Source organism: Oryctolagus cuniculus, chromosome 16 (genome assembly GCF_964237555.1).
Source record: "Oryctolagus cuniculus chromosome 16, mOryCun1.1, whole genome shotgun sequence".
Classification (NCBI taxonomy): Eukaryota; Metazoa; Chordata; class Mammalia; order Lagomorpha; family Leporidae; genus Oryctolagus; species Oryctolagus cuniculus.
In genome coordinates, this window is record NC_091447.1 from 69,151,150 (window position 1) to 69,176,917 (window position 25,768).

The 25,768-nt window shown below is 55.9% G+C and overlaps 2 protein-coding genes across 8 annotated transcripts in view; one reads left to right on the top strand and one right to left on the bottom strand.

Moving 5' to 3' along the window:
• Positions 1-25,768, top strand: part of LOC100352724 (mucin-16) — a 112,819-nt gene that overhangs the window by 14,104 nt on the left and 72,947 nt on the right. For all 7 annotated transcript variants that reach the window (XR_011382916.1, XR_011382917.1, XM_070059235.1 and 4 more), the window contains exon 2: positions 57-23,948. Coding sequence is in view for 5 of the 7 variants with exons in the window: in XM_070059235.1 (XP_069915336.1) it covers positions 57-23,948 (23,892 nt within the window). In the remaining 2 variants the exon portion in view is untranslated. The remainder of the gene's footprint in view (positions 1-56; positions 23,949-25,768) is intronic.
• MBD3L1 (methyl-CpG binding domain protein 3 like 1) overlaps positions 1-25,768 on the bottom strand; it is a 117,296-nt gene that overhangs the window by 6,928 nt on the left and 84,600 nt on the right. The window lies entirely within an intron of this gene.

Sequence of the window (25,768 nt, forward strand, 5' to 3'; positions counted from 1 at the left end):
CCTGGTCCCTCAACCTGCAGTAACCCCCGCCTCCCCTCTTTACTCCACATTATCAGGGAGTAGCTGCACCACTTCTCTGCCTGTGCCCTCACTGCTCAGCACGGAGGTGCTGCACACAAGTCCCACACCGAGGACCAGAACAACTCCAAATACCAGGAGCACCTCGGGGGAGATTCTGGTCACTTGCAAAGCTGCTGCCAACACTGAAAGAGTGCATCCTTCTGAGAGGACGGAGGTGACCGATCTGGGGACCAAAAGCTCCGCGCAGGCGCCACATTCCTCCACTGCACCGGGCTTGGAGACACGCAAGGTCACACCACTGGGGGTTTCCACAGTCCCCACAGGGGATGCAAGTGTTTCCAGGGAATCTCCTCCTCACACTGGACAAGCTTCCTCCCTGACAAGTGGGTTTCTGGAGACCAAAGCATCTAAAGAGACCGCTTCAACTGCAGGATCGGGCGCCGGCCTTTCTGAGCTGCCTGCCAGTGCTTCTGCTGGGGACTCCAGGACAGGGGTCATCTCCTTCAGCAAAGCACTCAATGCTACCCCGACCCAATCCACAGAGCCACCCCACAGCCCCCCTGTAAAGCTCTCCAGGTTCTCCGATTCCCCAGCCAGGAGAGAATCCGCAGATGTGACCGTGGCCACCTACTCGGGACATCCTGAGGCTACCACACCCAGTACGCTCCCTGGGGAAAAGGCAACCACAGCATGGCAGGCAGGGACCACATCCATGGAGACTAACCACCCAGAGGAGACTGGTCTCCTGAGCACGGGCCCTGAGCATGTGTCCAGGGCAGGCACGGCCTCTGTGGAGGAAGCAGCCTCTGTCTCTGCCCTGCTGTCCTCCCCTGCGGTGACCCCACCTTCTCCTTCTCCTGCTCCCTCCACACTACCCGTCAGCAGCCCCTCCTCTCCTCTGGCCACTTCTGCCCAGCTTACCTCTGTTCTCATGAAGACCACAGAAGTTTTAAGCCCAAGCCTAGAACCAGAATCCAGTCCATCTCTAAATCTGAGTGGCACCCCAGTTGGTGCACTGGCCTCCTCTGAAGTCATGCCAGAGTCAGAGAACATTCTCCCTTCCTCAGAGGCAGCAGCGACCACAGTGGAGACCACCAGTCCTGCACAAGGATCCCCTTCCTCTGCCCCAGCTGACCCAGAGTCATCCACAGCCACGTCTCCACACGTGACTGCCTCCCCCTTGGGGGACACAAGGTTTCTCCCATCAACCCCTGACTTCTTTGACACTACCAGGACACACAGAGGGTCAGCCTCCTCTCTGACCACTGGGCTGAGGGCAACCAGCTCCTCTGAGGGAAGCAGCCCAGCAAGAGAGGCCAGCTCTGGCCCTTCTGAAGGGGCCACTGGTGTTGCCACTACAGTGTCCAGGGCGGAAGTCATCTCTTCTGGAAAGACACCCGCACCACAGCCAGGCGGAACCCTACAGTCACCAGGCACCCCCACTGGAGTGACCTCTGGGTTCTCCGGTTCCTCTGTCATGGCAGCATCTGTGGGCATGACCATCACCAAGTCAGGTCATGGTGGAGCCACACCACAGAGGACCCTCACTGGGGACACACTAACCAGAACTGCACAGGTGGGAGCCCCCTCAGCTGTGACTCCGAGGCTGCTTCAATCAGAGGTCACCACTCTTGGAAACATAGGTCCTGAGAATGTGTCAAGGACTCTCCCAGCCTCTATGGATGAAACAACTTCTGGTTCCTCCGTGCTGGCTTCCCCTTCCACGATCCCACATCCTGCGTCCTCCACCTTAGCAGAGGACAGCACCTCTTTCTCTCTCCCCACTCTGTCACTGCTCTCGTCCGGCCTGAAGAAGATCACGGAGGATCTGAGCACCAGCTTGGAAGAGGAAACCAGATCACCTTCCTTTCTAACCACAGGACTGAGGGAGACTGGCAGCTCAGAGACCAGTAGCTGGACTGCAGAGGTCAGCACGGACCTCTCTGCATTGCCCACTGCTGCTACCACTGCGGTGTTCCGGACGGAAGGCATCTCTTCCAGCCACACACACATTGCTAGCCCAGGTCAGTTCACAGAGTCACCACGCACTCACACAGGGAAGATCTCCCTGTTCTCTAAGTCCCCTGTCGTGACAGAATCTGTGCAGGTGACCATCTCTACGCAAACAAGTGCTCTGGGGACAGCAATTCAGGGCATGCTCACTGGGGGAATGTCGCCCTCAACACGGCAGGCAGGGACCACATCCATGGAGACTGACCACCCAGAGGAGACCGGTCTCCTGAGCACGGGCCCTGAGCATGTGTCCAGGGCAGGCACGGCCTCTGTGGAGGAAGCAGCCTCTGTCTCTGCCCTGCTGTCCTCCCCTGTGGTGACCTCACCTTCTCCTGCTCCCTCCATGCTACCCGTGAGCAGCCCTTCCTCTCCTCTGGCCACTTCTGCCCAGCCTACCCCTGTTCTCATGAAGACCACAGAAGTTTTAAGCCCAAGCCCAGAACCAGAATCCAGTCCATCTCCACATCTGAGTAGCATCCCAGTTAGTGTATGGGTCTCTTCTGAAGTCACCCCAGAGTCAGAGAATGTTCCTCCTACCTCAGAAGTAGCAGCAAGCATGGTGGAGACCACCAGTGCTGCACAAGGACCCACTTCCTCTGCTCCAGCTGACCTAGAGTCATCCACAGCCACGTCTCCACAGGTGGCCGCCTCTGCCTTAGGGGACACAAGTATTTCCCCATCAACCCCTGACCTCTTTGATACTGCAAGGACACACAGAGGGCCAGCATCCTCCCTGACCACTGGACTGACAGCAACCAGCCTCTCTGGGGGGACCAGCTCCACAGTAGGGACAAGCACTGGCCTTTCTCGTGCTACCACTGTGGTGTCCTGGACAGAAGTCCTCTCTTCTGGTGAGACACCTGCCCGACAGCCAGCTGGAACCCCACAGTCACCAGACACCACCACTAGAAAGACGTCTGGATTCTTTAGCTCCTCTGTCACGACAGAACCTGCAGACGTGACCATTCCTGCCAGGTCTGGGCACTCCGAGGGTGTGACACCCAGCACCATCACTGGGGAAACATCAACCACAGCCCCATGGCAACAGTTCCCTATGGGTGAGACTCAGAGTCCTGACTCGGAAACGACCACTCCAACGAGGCAGAATCCTGAGCAGGCATCAAGGGCACGTTCAACCCCTGTGGGCGAAACAGCCTCTGATGGATCCTGGAAACCGTTCTACAGTGCAGCCTCATCTTCTCCTGCCACCTTCATAACACCAGAGGGTAGCCGCTCATCACATGATACCATTTCTTCACTGCTCACATCTGGTGGGGTGAAGACCACGGACGCTCTGAGCACAAGCTCAGGAGCTGGAACCAGGCCACCTCTAAATGTGAGTACTGCCTCACTTGAAATACTGAGTACCTCTGCAGACGTCACAGATGCTCGGAGAGTCCATCCATCCTCAGAAGCAGCCACAAGCACACGGGACCCTACAAGTCCTGGGCAGGAGGCATACTCCTCTGTCCCAGCTGGCCCAGACACTCGCAGAGGCACATCGTCACAGGTCTCCCATGTCACCATGAGACAGACACGCGTTTCTACCGTGGGGCGTGCATTGCCTGACACTGTGCAGACACGCACAGAGCCAACTTCCTCTCTAATTAGGAGACTGAGGGATGCCAGCACTCCTGAGATGTCCATAGGGACAGCCACTGGCCTTGCTGACATTCCCAGTGGTCCTACCACAGTGGTCTCAGGCACAGAAGTTGTCTCCACTGGGGGAAATTCCCTCCTTGGCCTCGCTCAAGCCACAGGGTCTGCAGATACCCCTGCTGGAGACACTGCTGCTGGGTTCTCCCGTTCCCCTGTCTTGTCTGAATCTGTGAGCCTGACAGTCAGCACACAGACTGATCATCCCAGGACCGCAACACAGAGCATGCTCACTGGGGACACGGCAGCCACAACATGGTGGACAAGGACCACATCAGAGGGGATCCGGAGTCTCCCCCACTCAGAGATGGGAGGCCTTCTGGGCACAAGTCCTGAGTATGTGTCACGGCGGAGCACGGCCTCTGTCTCTGCCTTGGTGTCTCTCCCCACCACGACCTCACCTTCGCCTTCGTCTGTGACTATTTCTCCTCGGCTCACCACTGGTCTCGTGAAGACCACGGAAGCTGTGAGCGCAAGCCCAGAACCAGAATCCAGTCCTTCTCCAAATCTGAGTAGCACCTCAGTTAGTGTACTGGGCTCCTCTGAAGTCACCCCAGTGTCAGAGAATGTTCCCCCTTCCTCAGAGGCAGCAGCGAGCACAGTGGAGCCCACCAGACCTGGACAAGGGGCCCCTTCCTCTGCCCCAGCTGACCCAGAGTCATCCACAGCCATGTCTCCACAGGGGGCTGCCTCCGCCTCGGGGGACACAAGTATTTCCCCATCAACTCCCGACTTCTCAGATATGGAGAGGATGCACGGAGGGCAAACCCCTTCCCTGACCACTGGATGGAGAGCAGCCAGCACCCCTGAGGCGACCGGCTCGGCAGCAGAGACCAGCACTGGCCTTACTGAAGGGGCCACGGGTGCCTCCACGGAGGTAGCCAGGAACAAACTCATCTCTTCTGGCAGCACCTTTGTCCCTCCCACAACTCAGTACACACAGTGGCCAGACGTCGCCATTAGAAAGACCTCTGGGGTCTCCAGCTTCCCTGTGAGGACAGAGTCTGCAGACATGACCATGTCCACTCAGTCAGGTCACGGCAGGGATCTCTGTGGGCACACAGCACGGGTGGGGACCCCCTCGAGTGTGACTCAGGGTCTTCCTCACTCGGACGTCACCACTCCTAGGGGCAGGGGTCCTGTGGACGTGTCAAGGACTCGCCAGCCCTCAGTGGATACAATCTCTGACCCTCTCCAGCCGTCCACTCCTGCTGGGACCTCACTCCCTGCCTCCTCCATGTTGGCAGTGGCTGGCACCTCCTTATCTCCTTCCATGCCTTCACTGCCCATGGCTGGCCTGGAGAAGGCCACAGAGGATTCGAGCACACGCGTGGAAGTGGAGATGATCACCAGAGTGAGGGAGACCAGTGGCCCTGAGGCAGCCAGATCAAATGCAGAGACCAGCATTGCCCTTTCTGAATTGCCTGCTGGAGCTACCACTGAGGAGACCAGGATGGAAGCCATCACTTCTAGCCCAGCTCAATCCACGGTTTCACCACACTCCCTCACTGGAAAGATCTCCAGGTTCTCCAAGTATCCTGTCATGACAGGCTCTGCACACGTGACCATCACCACCAAAACAAGTACCCTGGGAGCACCAACACAGAGCACCCTCCCTGGGGAAAAGGCGACCACCTCATCAATGGAGACGCAGCCCTCGGAGCGGACAGGTCGTCCAAGCACGGGCCCTGAGGGTGCACTGAGACCACGCACTGCTTCTGTGGGGGAAGCAGCCTCCAGCTCTGCCCTCCTGTCTTTCCCTGCCACGGCCTCACCTTCTGCTGCCTCTACACCATCAGAGAGTAGCTCCCCCTCCTCTCCGACTGAGTCTGCACAACTCACCTCTGGTCTGACGGGGCACATGCAGCTTTTGAACGCAAGCTGGCAACCATTATCCAGTCCTTCTCTAAACCCGAGTAGCACTTCAATGAACATGCTGGCCTCCTCTGAAGTCACCCCAGAGTCAGAGAACGTTCCCTCTTCCCCAGAGGCATCGGCGACCACAGCGGAGACCACCAGACCTGGAAAAGAGGCCCCTTCCTCTGCCCTAGCTGACCCAGCGTCACCCACAGCCACATCCCCACAGGAGGCCGCCTCCACCTTGGGGGACACAAGGTTTCTCCCACTAATCCCCGACCTTTCCGACACTGAAAGGACACACAGAGAGTCAGCCTCTGCCCTGACCAGTGGACTGAGAGCAACCAGGTCCTCCAAGGAGAGCCGCTCCACACCAGAGACTGGCGCTGAGCTTTCTGACTTGTCCACTGCTACCCCTGCGGTGTCTGGGAAGGAAGCCACCTCCTCTAACCAAGCACACATTGCTAGCCCAGCTCAACCCACAGAATCACCCCGCACTCACACTGGGGAGACCTTGTTCTCTAAGTCCCCTCAAGTTACAGAATCTGTACCTGTGACTGTCAGCACTGAAACAGGACCTCCCAGGACGACAACACAGAGCATCTTTGCTGGGGAAAAGGCAACCACAGCGTGGCGGGCAGGGACCACATCCATGGAGACTGACCACCCAGAGGAGACCGGTCTCCTGAGCAAGGGCCCTGATCATGTGTCCAGGGCAGGCACGGCCTCTGTGGAGGAAGCAGCCTCTGTCTCTGCCCTGCTGTCCTCCCCTGCAGTGACCCCACCTTCTCCTGCTCCCTCCATGCTACCCGTGAGCAGCCCCTCCTCTCCTCTGGCCACTTCTGCCCAGCTCACTTCTGGTCTGAAGAAGACCACAGAAGCTTTAATCCCAAGCCTGGAACCAGAAACCAACTTGTCTCTAAATTTCAGTAGCACCTCAGTTAGTGTACTGGCCTCCTCTGAAGTCACCCCAGAGTCAGAGAACATTCCCCCTTCCTCAGAGGCAGCAGCGAGCACAGTGGAGCCCACCAGACCTGGACAAGGGGCCCCTTCCTCTGCCCCAGCTGACCCAGAGTCATCCACAGCCACATCTCCACAGGGGACTGCCTCCGCCTCAGGGGACACAAGTATTTCCCCATCAACTCCCGACTTCTCAGACATGGAGAGGATGCACGGAGGGCAAACACCTTCCCTGGCCGCCGGATGGAGTGCAGCCAGCACCCCTGAGGCAACCAGCTCGGCAGCAGAGACCAGCGCTGGCCCTTCTGAAGGGGCCACCGGTGCTGCCACTGTGGTGTCCAGGACAGAGGTCATCTCTTCTGGCAGGACACCCAACCCACAGTCAACTCAACCCACATGGTCAGCAGATGGCGCAGCTGGGAAGATCTCTGGGTTCTCTAGCTCCTCTGTGATGATGCAATCTCCACCCACAACCATCTCCACCCAGGCTGGTCATCAGGGGGCAGCAACCCACGATGCCTCCAACACGGCCTTGTGGGTCGAGACCCCCTCCACCGCGACTCCGCACCTTCCCCACTCAGAGGTCACTTTTCTTGGGAGCATGGGGCCTGAGAACGTGTCAAGGACCCTGCCACTCTCTGTGGATAAAACAGCTTCAGAGCCTTTCCTGCTCTCGTCCTCGGCCAAGACCTCACCTGCCGTGTCCACGTTAGCAGAGGACAGCCCCACTTTGGCTCTCACCACTTCACTGCTCACGCCCGGCCTGAAGGGGACCCCAGATGATCTGACCACCATCCCGGGAGAGAAAACCAGCCCACCCTTCTGGCTGACCATGAGAGTGACAGGGGCCAGCAGCTCTGAGGCAACCGGCTCAAGTGCAGAGGCCAGCAGTGACCTTTTTGCCTTTCCTGCTGGTGGTGCCACTGAGGCTCCCAGGGCGGAAGTCTTCTCCTCTAGCCATGCACACATCCCAAGCTTTGTTGCACCCACAGGGTCACCACAACTCCCCACTGGAAAGCTCTCCAGGATGTCTAACTCCCCTGCCTTGATAGAAACTGCAGGCCTGAGCATCACCACCCCAACGGGACATTTCAAGGCTATAACACACAGCGCCCTGTCTGTAGCAAAGTCAGCCACAGTGTCACGGACAAGGTCTACTGCGGCCGTGACCGCGAGTCCTCCTCGCTCAGAAGGGACAGGTCCTGGGGGCGTGTCAAGGACAAGCCCACCCTCTCTGGGTAAAACGACTTCTGACTCTCTGCTGACCTTTGCTTCCGTGACCTCACCCCCTGAACTCTCTCCCTTAGCAGGGGACAGCACCTCTTTTCTTTCCACTCCTTCGCTGCTCACGCCTGGCCTGAAGACAACCACGGAGGATTTAAGCACCAGCCTGGAAGAGGACACCAGGCTGCCTTCCTTCCTGACCACGGGACTGAGCGAGCCCAGCAGCTCTGAGGCAGGCAACCCAGCTCCACAGGCCAGCAGGGACGTTTCTGAAATGCCAGCTGGTGCGACCACTGTGGTGTCCAGGACAGAAGTCAACTCGGGCCAAGCACACATCCCTAGCCCAGTTCAGCCCACAGCATCACCACACACCCACCCGGGAAGCACCTCCAGGGCCTCTAACTCTCCTGCCACTGGAGCATCTGTAGACATGACCACTGCCACCCCGGCAAGTCATGCTGAGGACACAACACACAGCACTCTCACTGGGGGAAAGTCAGCCACCAGCTCTCGGGCACAGCCTCATGCAGCCGAGACTCAGAGTACTCCCAACTCAGAAATGAACACCTTTATGCGCGGGAGTCCCGAGAACGTGTCCAGGGCAAGCACGGTCCCTGTGGAGGCGACAACGTCTGGCGTTTCCCCCAGAACATGGCATGATGGGACCTCACCTCCTGTGGCCTCCGTACTTCCCAAGAGCAGCCGCCCTTCCCACCGCACTGTTTCTTCACTGCTCACCCCTGGCAGGCTGAAGAGCACCGACGTTCCGACCACAGGCTCTGCAGCTGCAATGGGGTTGTCTCTGAACTTGAGTGCCACCCTACTCACAGTACAGCCCGCCTCTGCGGACACCACAGACACAGAGAAAGTCGGTTCTTCAGAAAGTGCTGCGGCTGCGTGGCACACAAGTCCTGGACAGGAGTCATATCTGTCCGTTCCAGCTGGCCCAGAGACAAGCACAGCTGTACCTTCAGGGGTTTCTGATGCCACCATGGGGGATGCCAGTGTGCTTACCACGGTGCTAGCCTTACCCGACACCAGCAGGACGTACACAGAGACAGGTAGACTGAAGGAGACCAGCGCCTCTGAGGTCTCCACAGCAGGGACAGACACAGGCACTGTCGACGTGCCAGCTGGTGCTACTGACGAGCCCTGTAGGACAGAACCTGCCTTCTCTGTTGGAAATCCCACCTTGGGCCTTGCTGAGCCCACAGAGTCACTAGAGCCCCCCAGGGGAAAGATCACAGAGCTCCGTGGCTACCCTGTCACGACTGAGACTGCAGACCTGACCATTGCCACCCGCTCAGGTCACTTCAGGACTGCAACACAGAGGCCCCTCACCAGGGGCATGTTTACAACAGCACAACTGGCTGGGGTCACGTCTGTGGGGACTCAGGGTCTCCCCCACTCAGAGGTGACAGGGCTCCTGGGCACAAGTCCCGGGAATGTGCTGAGGGTGAGCAGGGCCTCCGAGGAGGAGGCAACCACAGTGTCTGCCCTGCTGTCGCTCCCTGCCGCGGCCTCACCCTCTCCTGCTCCATCCACGTTACCTGCGAGCAGCCCCACCACTCCTCTTACAGCTTCTGCCCTGCACACCTCTGCTCTGGGGAGGACCACAGAAGTTGTAAGCCCAAGCCCGGAACCAGAATCCAGTCCATCTCTAAATCTGAGTAGCGCCCCAGTTAGCGCACTGGCCTCCTCTGAAGTCACCCCAGAGTCAGAGAACGTTCCCCCTTCCTCAGAGGCAGCAGCGACCACAGTGGAGGCCACTAGAGCTGGACAAAGATCCCCTTCCTCTGCCCCAGCTGACCCAGAGTCATCCACAGCCACGTCTCCACAGGTGGCTGCCTCCCTTTTGGGGGACACAAGGTTTCTCCCATCAACCCCTGATTTCTTTGACACTACCAGGACACACAGAGGGTCAGCCTCCTCTCTGACCACTGGGCTGAGGGCAACCAGCTCCTCTGAGGGAAGCAGCCCAGTAAGAGAGGCCAGCGCTGGCCCTTCTGAAGGGGCCACCGGTGCTGCCACTGCGGTGTCCCGGACAGAAACCCTCTCCTCTTGGAAGACAGCCGTCCCACATCCAGCTCGGCACCCACAGTCACCAGACGCCCCCACTGGAACCATCATCTCTGGGTCCTCTAGCTCCACTGTCATGATGGAGTCTGCAGACACAACCACCTCCACCCAGTCAGGCCACCGTGAGGGCCCGTCACTCAGAACTGCAGGGCTGGGAACCACCTCAGGCATGACTCAGAGTCTTCCTCACTCAGCCACTGTTAGGAGCAGGCGTCCTGAGGATGTGTCAAGAACAAGTGCACCCTCTGCGGATGAAATGGCCTTCGATGTTTCCTGGAAACCCTCCTATGAAGGGTCCTCCACTTCTCCTCTCTCCTCTATATCACCAGAGAGTAGCTCCACTCCCCTGGCTACCATTTCATCACTGCTCAGTTCTGAAAAGGTAAAGGGCACAGATATTTTGAACCCAAGTCCAGGCGCTGGAGCCAGGCCACGTCTAAATATGATTACCACATCACCTGCAACACACACCACTTCTGCAGACAGCACAGATGCAGAGAAGGTTCACCAGTCTTCAGAAAGAGCCTTGCCCACGGTGGACACCAACAGTCCTGGACAGGAATTGTATTCCTCCGTCCCGGCTGACCCAGAGAAAAACACAACCACATCTTCACAGGTTTTCAAAGGCACCATGGAGCACACAAATGTTTCCACCACAAAGGTGGCCTTATCTGACTCTGACAGGACACATACGGAGCCAACGTCCTCCGTGACCAGCAGATTGAAGGAGACCAGCCCCTCTGAGACGACAGTGTCTGATGCAGGGAAGGTGACTGGCCTTCCTGATGTACCCACTGCTGCTACCACTGACAGCTCCAGGACAGAAGCCACCTCCTCTGGAGGAAACACCATCTTGGGCTCTGCTCAATCCACAGAATCACCAGATACCCCTGCTGGAAAGATCTCCAGCTCCTCTGCTGTATCAAAATCTGCAGATCTGACCATCGCCACACAGACAGGCCCCCCTGGGACTATGACAAAGAGCACCCTCACTGGGGACACATCAGCCACAGCATGGCAGGCAGCGACTCTGTTGACGGGGACTCAACGCCTCCCCCACTCAGAGGTGACTGGTCATCTGAGCACGCATCCTGAGACTGCATCCAGATCAGGCATGGCCTCCATGAACGAAGCGACCTATGCACCTGCCACAGCCTCACCTTCTCCCACTTCCTCCGCGTCACCAGGGAGCAGCCCCTCCTCTCCTCTCACCGTTTCTTCACTGCTTACTGCAGGTTGGATAAAGACTGAAAGTGTTTTAAGCACAATCCACCCACCAGAAACAAGTCCATCTCCAGTGTTGAGTAGAACCTCAGTTAGTGTACTGGACTCCTCTGAAGTCACCCCAGAGTCAGAGAACATTCTCCCTTCCTCAGAGGCAGCAGCGAGCACAGTGGAGACTCCCAGTCCTGGACAAGGGGCCCCTTCCTCTGCCCCAGCTGACCCAGAGTCATCCACAGCCACGTCTCCACAGGGGACTGCCTCCACCTCAGGGGACACAAGTATTTCCCCACCAACCCCTGACCTCTTTGATACCGCAAGGACTCACAGACAGCCAACTTCTTCCAGGTCCACTGGATTGAGAACTACAAGCTACTCTGAGGGGACCAGTTCCCCAGCAGAGGCAAGCACTGGCTTTTCTGGAGGGGCCTCTGGTGCTGCCACTGAGGTATCCAGGACACCAGTTATCTACTCTGGCAGCACACCTGCCCCACAGTCAGCTCACATCCTGCAGTCACCAGCCACCCCCACTGGAAAGACCTCTGGGTTGTCCAGCTCCTCGGTCACGGTGGGTCCTGGGGACATGGGCGTCTCTCCCCAGTCGGGTCACCATGGGGCAACAACACAGAGGACACTCACTGAGGATACATCAGTTGGGACCACAGGGCTGGGGACTCCTTTGACTGTGACACTGAGTCTTCCTCACACAGAGAACGCCGCTCTTAGGAGGAGGGGTCCTGAGAATGTACCAAGGACCCGCCCAACCCCTATGGCTAAAACAACTTCTGAGTCTTCCCTGCTGTCTTCCTCTGCCACGACCTCACCTGCTGTGTTCACGTTAGCGGAGGACAGCCCCTCTCTTGCTCTTACCACTTCTTCACTACTCACATCGGGCCCAAAGGAGACCACAGAAGATTTTAGCACCAGCCCGGAAGAGAAGACCAGTCCACCTTCTTTCCTGACCAAGGGACTGGGGGAGACCAGCAGCTCTGATGCAACTGGTTCAACTGCAGAGGCCAGCACTGACCTTTCAGAATTGCCCACTGGTGCCACCACTGAGGTTATTGGGACAGAAGTCTTCTCTTCTAGCCAAGTGCACATCCCAAGCCCAACTCAACCCCTGGAGCCAGCACACACCCCCACTGGAAAGATCTCCAGGTTCTCCAGCTCTCCTGCTGTGACAGAAACTGGGGATGTGACCAATGTCACCCAAACTGGTCGCACTGAAAGTACAACACACAGCACCCTAGCTGGGGAAAAGTCAACCACACACTCAGCGGCAGGATCTCATAGGGCTGTGACTCATGGCCCTTCCAACTCAGAAATGACCACTCTTGTGAGCTGGAGTCCTGAGCATGTCTCATGGGCAAGAACAGCCTCTGGTGATGCCCACAAATCCTTCCATGATGAGACTGCACCTCCTGTTGCCTCCATGTTACCCGAAAGCAGCCCCTCGTCTTTTCCAACCATCTCTTCACTGCTCACCGTGAGTCTCACAAAGACCACGGAAGTCTTTAGCACGAGCCAGCAACCAGAGACCGTGTTGTCCCTAAATCTGAGTAGCACCTCAGTTAATGTGTTGGCAGATTCAGACAAAGTTCTTCCTTCCTCAGTCGCAACAGTGACCAAAGTGGAGACCGCCAGTCCTGGACAAGAATCACCTTCCTCTGGTCCAGCTGACCCAGAGTCATCCAAAGCCACAGCTCCACAGGTCACTCTGCCCACTATGGGGGATGCAAGTATTTCCCTATCAACCCCTGCCTTTTATGAATCTTCAGGAATGCACAGGGGGCCAATAGCCTTCCTGACCACAGCACTGAGGACAAACACAGTCTCCGAAGGAACTGGCTCGATGGCAGAGACCAGCGCTGGCCCTTCTGGAGGGGCCCCCGGTGCTGCCACGGAGGTGCCCAGGACAGAAGTCATCTCTTCTGGCAGCACGACTGTGCTGCAAGGTCAAGGTACACAATCATCACGCATCATCACTGCCAGGAAGGCCTCTGTGTCCTCCAGCTCTTCTGCTGCGACAGAAACTGTGGGTGTGACCATCTCCCTCCAGGCAGGTCCTCATGGGGCTACCACACAGAGGACCCTCAGCAGCGAAGCAACCAGAACCACGTGGGTGAAGACCCCCACGACCCTGACTCGGGGCCTTCCTCACTCGGAGATGGCTGCTCTTAGGAGTGCAGGTCCCGAGCCTGTGTCGAGGACTCACCCACCTTCTGGGGATACACCAAGTTCTTCCCCTTTCCTGCTGTCTTCCCCTGTGGCGACTTCACCCCCTCTGGCTGCTGCTGAAGCAGAGGGCAGCTCCCCTTTATCTCTTACCACTTCTTCACTGCTCACCTCTGGCCTGAGCGCAAGTCAGGGCACAGCGGCCAGTCAGCTTGCTTCAGTGACCGTGAGACTGAGGGAGGCCAGAAGCCCCGAGGCAACCAGCTCAGCTGCACAGACCGGCACTGACATTTCTCAGCTGTCCACTGGTGCTACCGCTGAGGTGCGTGGGACAGAAGCCATCTCCTCTAGCCAAGCGCCCATCCCCGGCCCAGCTCAGTCTACAGAGTCACCACACACCCACACTGGAAAGATCTCTGGGTTCTCTAAGTCCCCGGTCGTGATGGGGTCTTCAGAGATTACTATCACCCCCCAGTCAGCTCGCCATACAGACACGACACAGAGCACTCTTCCTGGGGACACATCAACCACAAACTGGTGGGCAAGCAGCACCTCGACCATGACCCAGAGTCTGCCCCACTCGGAGGTGAGCACTCTTAGAAGCAGCAGTCCTGACATCATATCTGGGTCAACCCTTCCCTCTGTGCACAAAACCATCTCTGACTCTCCCATAGTGTCTCCACCTGCCACGACCTCACCCCTTGATGTCTCCTCCCCATCAAAAGAAAGTAGTCCCTTCTCTCCAGTTACCATTTCTTCATTGCTCACAATGGATCTGGGTAAGACCACAGATGTCTTGACTACAAGCCTTAAACCAGTAACAAGTCAGCCTCCAGGTCTCAGCAGCTCCTCAACTGAAATTGTTACCACCTCTGAGGTCACAACAGCGCCTCTGTCTTCTGACCCAGGGATGACCCTCGTGGCATCCAGGATTCCTGGAGCTGAAGCACGTTCCTCTGTCCCACCTGACTCAGAGGCATCCAGAGCCATATCCTCCCTGGTTTCTGCCACGACCTTGGGAGACACAGGTGTTGCCACCAGAACGGCTGCCTTCTCTGACATTAAGATGCCTACTTCACCAGCCTCATCCCAGACTAGGGGACCGATGGAGACCAGCTCCACTGGGACTACCATCTCCACTGCAGGAAAAACTGCTGGGCATTCTGACGTGCCCACCGGAGCTTTTACAGAGATCACCAGGACAGAAGCTATTTCCTCTGGGGGAAATCCCACCTCTGGCCTTGCTCAATCTACAGAGTCTCCAGATACCCACAGTGGAAAAATGACAAGGTTCCCTATCTCTCCTGTTGTAACAGAACAGGCACAGCTGACGACCACCACTCAAATTACTCACCTCGGGACTGCAGCACCAAGCACTCTCGCTGCAGGAAAGCAAACCCCAGCGTGGCTGGTGGGGACTCAGAGTGGCCTAGAGGTGACCGATCTCCTGAGCATGGGCCCTGAGAATGTGCTGAGGGCAACCACGGCCTCTGTAGATGAAGCAACCTCTGCCTTTACCATGCAGTCTCTCCCTGCCACGGCCTCACCTCCTGTTCCCTCCACCTTACCCGAGGGCAGCCCCTCCTCTCCTCTCACCGCTTCTTCCCAGCTCACCTCCGCTCTGAGGAAGACCACAGAAGTCTTGAAGACAAGCCAGTCCCCGGAATCCAGTCCATCTCTAAATCTGAGCAGTGCCGCTGTTAGTGCACTGGCCTTCTCTGAAGTCACCCCAGAGTCAGAGAACGTTCCCCCTTCCTCAGAGGCAGCAGCGAGCACGGTGGAGCCCACCAGTCCTGCACAAGGACCCCTTTCCTCTGCCCCAGCAGACCCAGAGTCATCCACAGCCACGTCTCCACAGGTAGCCTCTACCTTGGGGGATACAAGTATTTCCTTATCAACCCATGCCTTTTTGAACACTACAAGGATGCACAGAGGGCCAACCTCCTCTCTGCCCACTGAACGGAGAGCCACCAGCACCCCTGAAGGGACCAGCTCAACAGCAGAGACCAGCACTGGCCTTTATGGATGGTCCACAAGTGCTACAACTGCAGTGTCCATGGCAGAAGCCATCTCTTTGGGCAGCACACCCATTCTGCAGTCAACTCACACCCCACAGTCACCAGACAGCCTCACTGGGAAGACGGCTGGGTTCTCCAGCTCCTCTGTCATGATGGAATCCTCCTCTGTCCAGGCAGGGCATGGCATGGCGCCAACACAGAGGACCCTCAGTGGGGACACATCAACCACAGCCACAGCCACGTGGGCGGGGACTCAGAGTCTTCCTCACTTGGAGGCGACTGCTCTTAGGAGCACGGGTCCTGAGAATGCGGCAAGGACCAGCCCACCTTCTGTGGAGGAAACAATTTCTGATTCCTCTCTGCTGTCTTCCCATGTCAAGACCTCTCTTCCTGTGTCTTCCACATTAGTGGAGGACAGGACCTCTTTTTCTCCTCCCACTCCTTCACTGCTCACATCCAGCCTGCAGAAGAACACACAGGATTTGACCACCAGCCTGGACATGGAAGCCAGTCCACCTCCTTTCCTGATGACGGAACCGAGAGAAACCAGCAGCTCTGAGGCAACCCGCTCAACTGCAGAGACCAGCACTGGCCTTTCTGAATCACCTGCTCCTGCTACTACCGAGGTGTCCAGGACAGATGTCCTTTCTAGACAAGTACATATCCATCGAACAGCTCCACCCACAGAGTCACCACAAACCCCCAGTAGAAAGGTCTCCACATTCTCTAGCACCCTGGACATGACAGAACCTGTATACGTGACCATCACCAACCAACAAAGACCTCCCAGGACAACAATGCAAAGTACCCTCATTGGGGAAAAGCCGACCACAACACGGCATGCAGGGGCTCTGTCGATGGAGACTCACCACTCCGAGGTGGCTGGTCTCCTGAGCACAGGTCCTAAGAATGTGTCAAGGACAGCCACGGCCTCTGTAGAGGACACAAGCTCTGTCTCTGCCCTGCTGTCTTCACCTGCCATGACCCCAGCTTCTCCTGTTCCCTCCACTCCTCTGGCCACTTCTGCCCAGCTCACCTCTGGTCTGAGGAAGACCACAGAAGCTTTAAGCCCAAGCCCAGAGCCAGAAACCAATCCACCTCCAAATCCAAGTAGTGCCTCAGCTAATGTATTGACTTCCCTTGAAGCCATCCCAGAGTCAGAGAACATTCCTCCTTCATCAGATGCAACAATGACCACAGTGGAGCCCACCAGTCCTGGACAAGGACCCTTTTCCTCTGCCCCAGCTGACCCAGAGTCATCCACAGTCACGTCTCCACAGGTGGCCGCCTCCGCCTTGGGGGACACAAGGTTTTTCCCATCAACCCCTGACTTCTTTGACACTACAAGGACACACAGAGGCTCAGCCTCCTCTCTGACCACTGGGCTGAGAGCAGCCAGCTCCTCTGAGGGGACCAGCTCCACAGCAGAGACCAGTGCTGCCCTTTATGAAGGGGCCAGTGGTGCCACCACTGTGGTGTCCTGGACAGCCGCTTCTGGAAGCACAGCTGTCTCGCAGCCATCGCTAACCACACAGGCAGCTGACACCCCCACTAGGAAGACCTCTGGGTTCTCCAGCTCTCCTCTCATGACAGAGTCTGTGGACACAAACAGCTTCACCCAGCCAGGCTCTCGTGGGGCTACCATACAGGGAAGCCCCAGTGAGGACACATCAACTGGAACCACATGGGTGGGGACCCCTTCAACAGGGCCTCGGAGTCTTCCTCACTCAGACGTGACCATGCCTACGGGGAAGGGTCCTGGGAGTGATGTGGAAGCCAGCCCACCTTCCTTCCTGATCACAGGTAGGAGGGAGACCAGCAGCTCAACCACAGAGACCAGCCCTGACCTGCCTGAATTGTCCACTGGTGCCACCACGGAAGTGTCCAGGATGGAAGGCATCCCCTCCAGCCAGGCACACACTCACAGCCCAGATCAATCCACAGAGTCAACACATTTCCACACTGGAAAGACGACCAGGTTTTCTGACTCCTTGGCAAAGACAGAACCTGCACAGATGACCATCACTGCCCAAACGGGTCATCCTATGGCCACAACACAGGGCACCCTCACTGGGGAAAAGTCATCTACAACATGGTGGGCAGGGGCCACATCCATGGAGACTCACCCCTCAGAAGAGACGGGTGTTCTGAGCATGGGTCCTGAGCATGTGTCCAGAGCAGGCATGGCCTCTGTGGACAAAACATCCTCTGTCTCTGCCATGCTGTCGTCGCCTGTCCTGACCCCAGCTTCTCCTGTTTCCTCCACATTCACAGACACCAGTGGCTCCTCCCCTATGACCGTTTCTCCATGGCTCACCTCCAGGTTGATGAAGACCACAGAAGCTGTAAGCACAAGTCCAGAACCAGAATCCAGTCCATCTCCAAAACTGAGTAGTGCCCCAGTTAGTGTATCGGCCTCCTCTGAAGTCACCCCAGAGTTGGACAACATTCACCCTCCCTCTGACCCAGCAGTGACTGCAGTGGAGACCACCAGTCCTGCACAAGAATCGCCTTTCTCTGTACTTGGTGATACAGTGACTGCCCCTTCCTCTGGGGATACAAGCACTTCCCCAACAACCCCTGCATTCTCTGACACTACGAGGGTGCAGAGAGGAACAGCATCCTCTCTGACCACTGGACTCAGAGCCAGTAGCACCTCTGAGGGGACCAACTCAACAGCAGAGACCAGCACTGGCCTTTATGAAGGGGCCATTGGTGCTACCACTGAGCTGTTCTTGGCAGAAGCCATCTCTCCTGGCAAGACACCCATCTCACAGTCAGCTCAAACCCCACAATCACCAGACACCCCCACTGGAAAGACAGCTGGGTTCTCCAGCTCCCCTGTCACAACCGACTCCGTGGACAAAGTCGTCTTCACCCCGTCAGACCACCATGAGGCTACCACACAGAGGACCCTCAGTGGGGACACATCAACCAGAACCACGGGGCCTCAGAGTCTTCCTCACTCAGACGTGACCACACCTATGGGGAAGGGTCCTGGGAGTGTGTCAAGGCCTGGCCCAGCCGCTGTGGATGAGACAGTTTCTGACTCTTCCCTGCTGGTTCCCCCTGCCATGAGCTCACTTCCTGCATCCTCCACAGTGGCAGAGGCCAGCACCTCGTTTTCTACTCCTGCTTCTTCACGGCTCACACTCGGCCTCAAGAAGACCACAGCTGACTTGAGCACCACACTGGACGTGGAAGCCAGCCCACCTTCCTTCCTGACCACAGGTGGGAGGGAGACCAGCAGCTCAGCCACAGAGACTAGCCCTGATGTGTCTGAAGTGTCCACTGGCCCCACCACGGAAGTGTCCAGGACGGAAGACATCGCCTCCACCCAGGCACACACTCACAGCCCAGTTCTGTCCACAGAATCGCCAAACACTGTCCCAAGTGATGTCTCCAGGTTCTCTGTGTCCCCTGCCGTGACACAACTTGCCAAAATGACCATCTCCACCCAAACAGCTTCTTCTGGGACAACACAGGGGACCCTCACTGGGGAAAAATCAATCCCAACATGGCAGGCAGGGACCACATCCATGGAGTCTCACCACTCACAGGTGACCCGTCTTCTCAGCATGGGTCCTGAGCATGTGTCCAGGGCAGGCACGGCCTCTGTGGACGAGATATCCTCTGTCTCTGCTCTCCTGATTTTCCCTGACAACACCTCACCTTCCCCTGCTTCCTCCATGTTACCAGAAAGCAGCTCCTCCTCTCTTCCAACCGTTTCTCCACAGCTCGCCTCTGGTCTGACGAAGACCACAGAAGGTTTGAACTCAAGCCTGGAACCAGACAGCAGCTTGTCTCTAAATCTGAGTAGTACCTCATTTGATACGTTGGCCTCCTCAGATGCAGCAGTCACCAAAGCAGAGCCCACTAGCCCCGGACAAGAACCCCCTTCCTCTGTCCCAGCTGACCCAGAGACATCCAAAGCCACATCTCCAGAGGTGACCGCCTCCCCCTTGGGGGATACACGTATTCCCCCATCAACCCCTGACCTCTTTGACACTGCCAAGATACACCAAGGGCAAACATCCTTGACCACGGCATTGAGAGCAACCAGCACCTCTGAGGCCAGCTCTACAGCAGAGACAAGCACTAGCCCTTTGGAAGGGGTCGGTGGTGCTAGCACTGAGGTGTCCTGGACAGAAACCCTCTCCTCTGGGAGGGCACCCCTCCCACACCCAACTCCACCACCCCCAAGGTCAGCAGACATCACCACTGGAAAGATCTCCAGGTTCTCCAACTCCACTCTCATGACAGACTCTGCCCACACGACTGCCTCCATCCAGTCAGGCCATGGTGAGGATGCATCACAGAGCAGGCTCACTGGGCAGACATCGACCTCAAGGCCATGGGCAGAGAACCCCTCGACTGGGACTCATGGGCTTCCCCTCTTGGAAGTGACTGCCCTTGTGAGCAGGGGTTCTGAGACTATGTCAGATTCAAGTCCTCTCCCTGGGGAAGAAAGCTCTGCTGTGTCTTCCCTTCCATCTTTTCCTGCTGTGACCTCTCCACTTCCTCTCTCTTCTACCTTATCAGGGGGTAGCTTCTCCTCTCCTGTTACCGTTTCTCCACTGATCACATCTGACCCGGTGCAAACCACAAACCATCTGAGCACAAGCATTGAACCAGAAACCCTTCCACATTCTTCCTTGACTACTGGACTGAAGGAGACAGGCACCTCTGAGGCGATCAGCTCAAGTGTGCAGTTAAGCACTGGCATTTCTGGCTTGCTTATGGTAGCTACCACTGAGGACTCTGGGACAGAAGTCGTGTCCCCCAGCAAGACATCTACCCCACATCCTGCTCATTCTGTGAAGTCACTAGGTCTACCAACTGGAACAATCACCCGGCTGTCAACATCCCTTGCTGTGACAAAACCTGCAGACGTGGCTAGGAGCACTCAGGCTCTCCCACCCATGGGTACGTCATATGGTACCCATGACTGGAACACATCCAGCAAAATGTCTTGGCCAAGGATCCCCTCGACGGTGACCAGGAACTCTGCCCAATCTGAAGCTCACACTCTCATGAACAATGGTCCAGAGACAGCAGCAAGGATGAGCACTCCCTCTGTGGACAACCCCAACCCTGCCTCTCCTCTGATGCCTTCCCCTGCCACGTCCTCACACTCCCCTGCTTCTTCTACATCATCAGAGGACAGCCCCTCCTCTTCGTTTCCTATCGCTTCACTTCCGGCTTCTTCCCAGGTGAAAACCAAATACGTGTTGGGTACCAGCCCAGGTCCACACACCAGTTCAACTCCACATGTGAGGAGCACCTCAGGTGAGCTGCTGGCCACTGCTGAAGCCGCTGCAGGCACTGAAACAGCACCTCTTTCCACGAGGACATCCACGGCCACTGTGGGGACCACGGGTTCTGCACGTGAATCACCTTTTGCTGGCCCAGCTGACCCAGAGAAGCCCAAAGTCACATATCCTGAGGTTTCCACCTCTACTATAGGAGGTAAAAGTGTTTCCACATCAACTTCTGCCTTCTCAGACACTCTGAGGATTCTTCTAGAGCCAAGTTCCTCCATGGCCACCGGACTGCAGGGGGTGGGAGCCTCTGAGGAAACCAGCTCCACTGCAGAGATGAACGCTGGCCTTCTGGAAGTGTCCACTGGTGCTACGACACCGGGCCCCAGGACAGAAGTCAGCTCCTCTAGCAGAACACTCATCCACCCTTCTCAGTCTACACAAACACCTGATATGGCCCCTGGAAAGCTCTCTGGGTTCTCCAGCTCTCCCGTTATGACAGATTCTGTGGACATGACCATCGCCACCCTGTCAGGTCATCCTGGGAATATAGCCCAGACCACCCTTACCCAGGAAACCTCAGCCTCATGGGTGGGGGCCCCCTCAATTGTGACTCAGAGTCTGCCCCATTCAGAGGCAACCGCTCCTCTGAGCAGGAACCCCAAGAGTACGTCAAGGCCAAGCCCACCCTCAGTGGATGAAACAACCTCTGCCATGAGTTCACCTGTGTCTGCTTCCTCCTCACTAGCAGAGGAGAGTCCTTCTCCCTCTGTTACTTCACAGCTCACTTCTATGAAGGTGAAAACCACAGATGTGTCAGCAAGAAGCCCAGGACCACAAACCAGCTCAACTCCAATCACGAGGAGCACCTCCAGGGAGATACTGCCTTTTTATGAAGCCACTGCAGACACTGAAGCAGCAAATCCTTCCACGGGGAAAGTGGTGACCACCATGGGGACCAGAGGTTCCAAGCTGGCTGATTCAGTGGTGTCCAGAGCCACGTCTTCAAAGGTTTTCTCATCTACCTTGTGGGATACTCCAGGGCCCAGCCCTTCTCCTGAGATGGCTTACTTGCTGACTTCAAGCCAGAGGGAGACCAGCACCTCCCAGGGGGTGAGCTCTGACCCTTCTGAAGTGTCCACTCATGCCACTACTGAGATCTCCTGGTCAGAGGTCATCCCCTCGAGCAGAACACCCAACCCAGGCCCTGCTCATCCCACAGAGTCACCACATCACTCAGCTGGGAGGATCACCAGGCTTTCCACCCCCTTTCTCATGGCAGAATCTGCAGATGTGACCATCGCAACCCAAACTGGGCCACCCATGGGGACATCCTATGGCACTCGTCACTGGGACACATCACACAGAACCGTGGGGCTAGTGACCCACTCAACTGTGACTCGGGGATTTCCCCGTGCTGAGGTTAAGGCTGACACGAGCAGCAGTCCTCAGACAAAGTCAGGAATGAGCAGTCTCCCTGTGGGAAACAGCATCTCTACCTCCTCCCCGACACCTCTTCCTGCCATGAGCTCAGCTTCTGCTGCCTCCCCTGAAAGTGGCCCCTCCCGTTCTCCTCTCATGATGTCACCACTGTCTTCCACACTGGAGGAAACCACAGATGCACTGGGCATAAGCCCTGCACCTAGCAGCAGTTCAGCTCCCAGCAGAAGCAGCACCTTAGGAGCCACTGCAGACACTAAGGCAGCACATCCTTCCCCAGGGACAGTGGTGACCACTGTGCGGGCCAGTTCTGTTGGGCAGGAATCCGTCTCCTCTTTTCCAGGCATCTCAGTTGCATCCAAATTGACATCTGTGACGGTTACTAACTTCACCACTACAGACCCCTCCATTCCCACAATGCCTGGCTCCTCTGAGATTACCAGGGCCACCAGGCAACCAACTTCCCCCATGGCTTCTGGACTGCAGGAGTCAATCCTCTCTGAGGAGGTTGGCTCTGTCAGCTGGGAAGAGCCTTCTGGCACTACCGCTGGGTTCTCCATGACAGATGTCACCTCCTCTGCTAGGACACCTGTCTCTGGCCCCCCTCACTCCAAGATGCCATCAGACACTTCCACTGGGAAGATCACAGAAATGGCCATCACCACCCACACAAGTCCTCCCAAGGCTGCAAGGCAGAGTGGGGCCACATCAACCATGGCCTCCCAGGCAGGGACCCACGTGCCTGTGTCTGAGGGGTTTCCACACTCAGAAGTGACCATGCTCCCAGGTGGCAGTCCTGAGAGAGTGTCACTGACGAGTGCTTCCTCTGGGAAGGAACCTAGCCCTGCACAGCCCCCAGCACCTTCTGCCATGACCTCAACTTCTCCTCTTTCCTTGGCGTCACCAGGGAGTCTCTCCACATCTCCTGGGTCTGTGGTTTCACTGCTCACCTCTGGCCTGATGAAGACCTCAGACGTTTGGAGCACAGGTCCAGAGACTGGAAGCAGCCCCTCTCCAAAACTGTACAGCACCTTGGCTGAAACACTGACCACCTCTGTAGTCATCACGGTTACAGAGGGAATTCGTCCTCCTCCAGGCACAGCAGTGACTAATGTGGGGACCACCTCGTTGGGACATGAACCACATTCCTCTTCCCCAACCCACTCGGAGTCATCCAAGGCCACAGATCCAATGGGCGCCAACTCCTCCATGGATAAGGCTACTTACTCATCATTGCCTCCGAACTTGGAGGCTACCAGTCTTGAGGCAGAATCATTTTCCCATTCGACTTCTGGATTAAAGGAAACCAGCACGTCCCTGTTGGCCACACCCTCAAATGTCCCCTCATCTCCTGTTTTCACTCACCTGGTGCAGAGTCCTAAGGCTGACATCACCTCTTCTGTGAAAACATTGATCCCACAGCAGCAGGCTGCATCCTCACAGTATACTGACACACCAGTGGAGAAAATGACCCACTCTTATGCCTCTGCATCTGTTATGCAATCCACTGGAGTCACCTCATCCCCAAGACCCAAGTTTACCATGCCTGTAGCAGAAAGTGCTCACCACATGAGCACTAATATGCTGCCCTCAGGGGCCATGACTTCATTTGCTGCATCTCGAGTTCCGAGAGCCAGCTCAGCCGCCTTTCCAGGCAGTGCATCCTTTAGGACTGGGGCAAGCCCTGGGGATGCTACTGCGTCCTCCTTTGCAGGGACTTCACTGTCACCAGCTTCAATACCATTCCCCTCGCCTACCTTCACTACTACCGACTCTTTGACCAGCCCCACTCCCCATGGGTTTGGTTCCTCTCCGGCCGCCTCACATATGGTAGATACCAGTCCTGGGACAGAAAGTAGTGCCACTGAAGGACCGTTGGCTGGAGTCAGTCATTTGGTAACTTGGAACCAGCCAACTGGGACATCTTTATCACCCATTTTGGATACCAGCACGACACTGAGTGTTGATTTTGGAACAGTGACAAGGGCATTTCAGGTGCCTCCACTCTCAACACAGTTAACAAGTAAGGGCCCATAGCTCCTACATTCCTATCCTTTGAGGGCTCATAGGACATGACCCTTTCTTAAGAGGTAAAAAGGAGTTCATTAGGAGTTCAGTCTCACATTATAAATTCTTTTAGCAAGCATCTGCTGATCTGACTACAGTTCCAGGTACTGGATGAGGTGTAGGGGAAATAAAGATAAATTAGAAAGTAGGTGAGTAATTACAGAACCATGATATAGTAACCTAAGAGGACAATTAATGATTATGACAATAACAACAGCAAATACTTAGATGCTGCTTGTTTTGTGTCAAACATTGTCTTATTAAGTTATTCAATCCTCATGGTAGCACTATTTGAACTAAGGATCATCATAAGCTTATTTGGCAGAGAGGAAAATGAGGCACACAGAAATTAAGTGATTTGCTCAAGGCATAAAGCTAGTAACTGACAGAACTAGAGTAAGAATTCAGACTCTGTGGCAATAGGGATTTGTACTGTTCACCATTAGCCTAAGCAGGAGTGGTTAGACAGGTAGCAGGGAAAGCAGAAGATTCTGACATCAGAGAGTCCATAGGAGGGGAGAGTTGTAGGAAGGAGAAGTGGTAATTCTTTTCAAATGCTACAGAGGAGCCAAGCTGAAATGAGGTAATCATTGCCTTGGTAATGTAGGGGTCCTCAGGAATTCTAGCAAATGGAGTCTGAGTGAGACGCAGGGGATGGGACAACAGCTAAAATCAAGAGAAAGCCTCCTCCCCACCCTGCCGTGCCTTTGAGTTGAGCATTTTTCTGCAATGAGAACAGGGTCAAAAGCAAGAGATAAGTGAAAGAAGAAGGAGAATGAAAATTGAGGAAGCAAACTATCTAAGGATGTGGCAGGTACTAAGAGAGGTGGAGAAATCTCTGCTTCTTATCAGTACTTAAGGGAGTAAACCTCTTGGAGATTCCATTCCTCTGAATTTGGCCCCAAATTTAAATTTTGGACAAAAAAGAGCAAAGAGGGGCTCAGACTATTCCAGCACCTGATTCCCTGGACAGTGTCTACAGGAGGTTCATGTGGTGCCTCTTCCTTAACAAACTTAAAGAATTTGCAAGAAGTAAACCATGTTGGTGGCTACTAATCCAAGTCTTAAAATGTGGCTTAGTGGTTGAGTTATGGTTTTGCAGTAACCAAGTGACAAGTGAGGCAGAAGTGTGTCTGGATGAATGGAAGGATGAAAGGAAGAACAGAGAGATGGATGAATGGAAAGAAGGATGGATGTGCAGAAAGAAGGCTGAAAGGGGCTGGTGCTGTGGTGCAGTGGGTTAAGCTGCAGCCTGCAGCACCAGCATCTCATAGGGGCACTGGTTCGAGTCCCAGCTGATCTACCTCTAATCAAGCTCCCTGCTAATGCACCCGAGAAAGCAGCAGAAGATGGCCCAAGTATTTGGGCCCCTGTATTCATGTGGAAGACCTGGAAAAGGCTTCTAGGTCCTGGCTTCAGATAGGTTCAGCTCCAGCCTTTGCAGCCATTTGGGGAGTGAACCAGCGGATTGAAGATTTCTCTCCCTCTCCCCCCACCCCTCTCTCTCTGTCTCTGTGCATGTGTGTGTGTGTGTGACCCTGCCTTTCAAATAAATAAATAAAACTTAAAAAAGAGAGAAGGGTGAAAAGGAAAGATTGAAGGAAAGAAAGATGGAAGGAAGGATGAGATTAAATCCATACTTAAGAAAAGGGAGATAACAGGGAGGAAGGGAGGAGAGGTGAAAGGAAGGAGAAACATTAGGAGGAGATAAAAGGAAGGGAAGATGGAAAAATAAGTGGTCTGATCCAGGGATAGGTGAAAGGAAGTATGGATCAG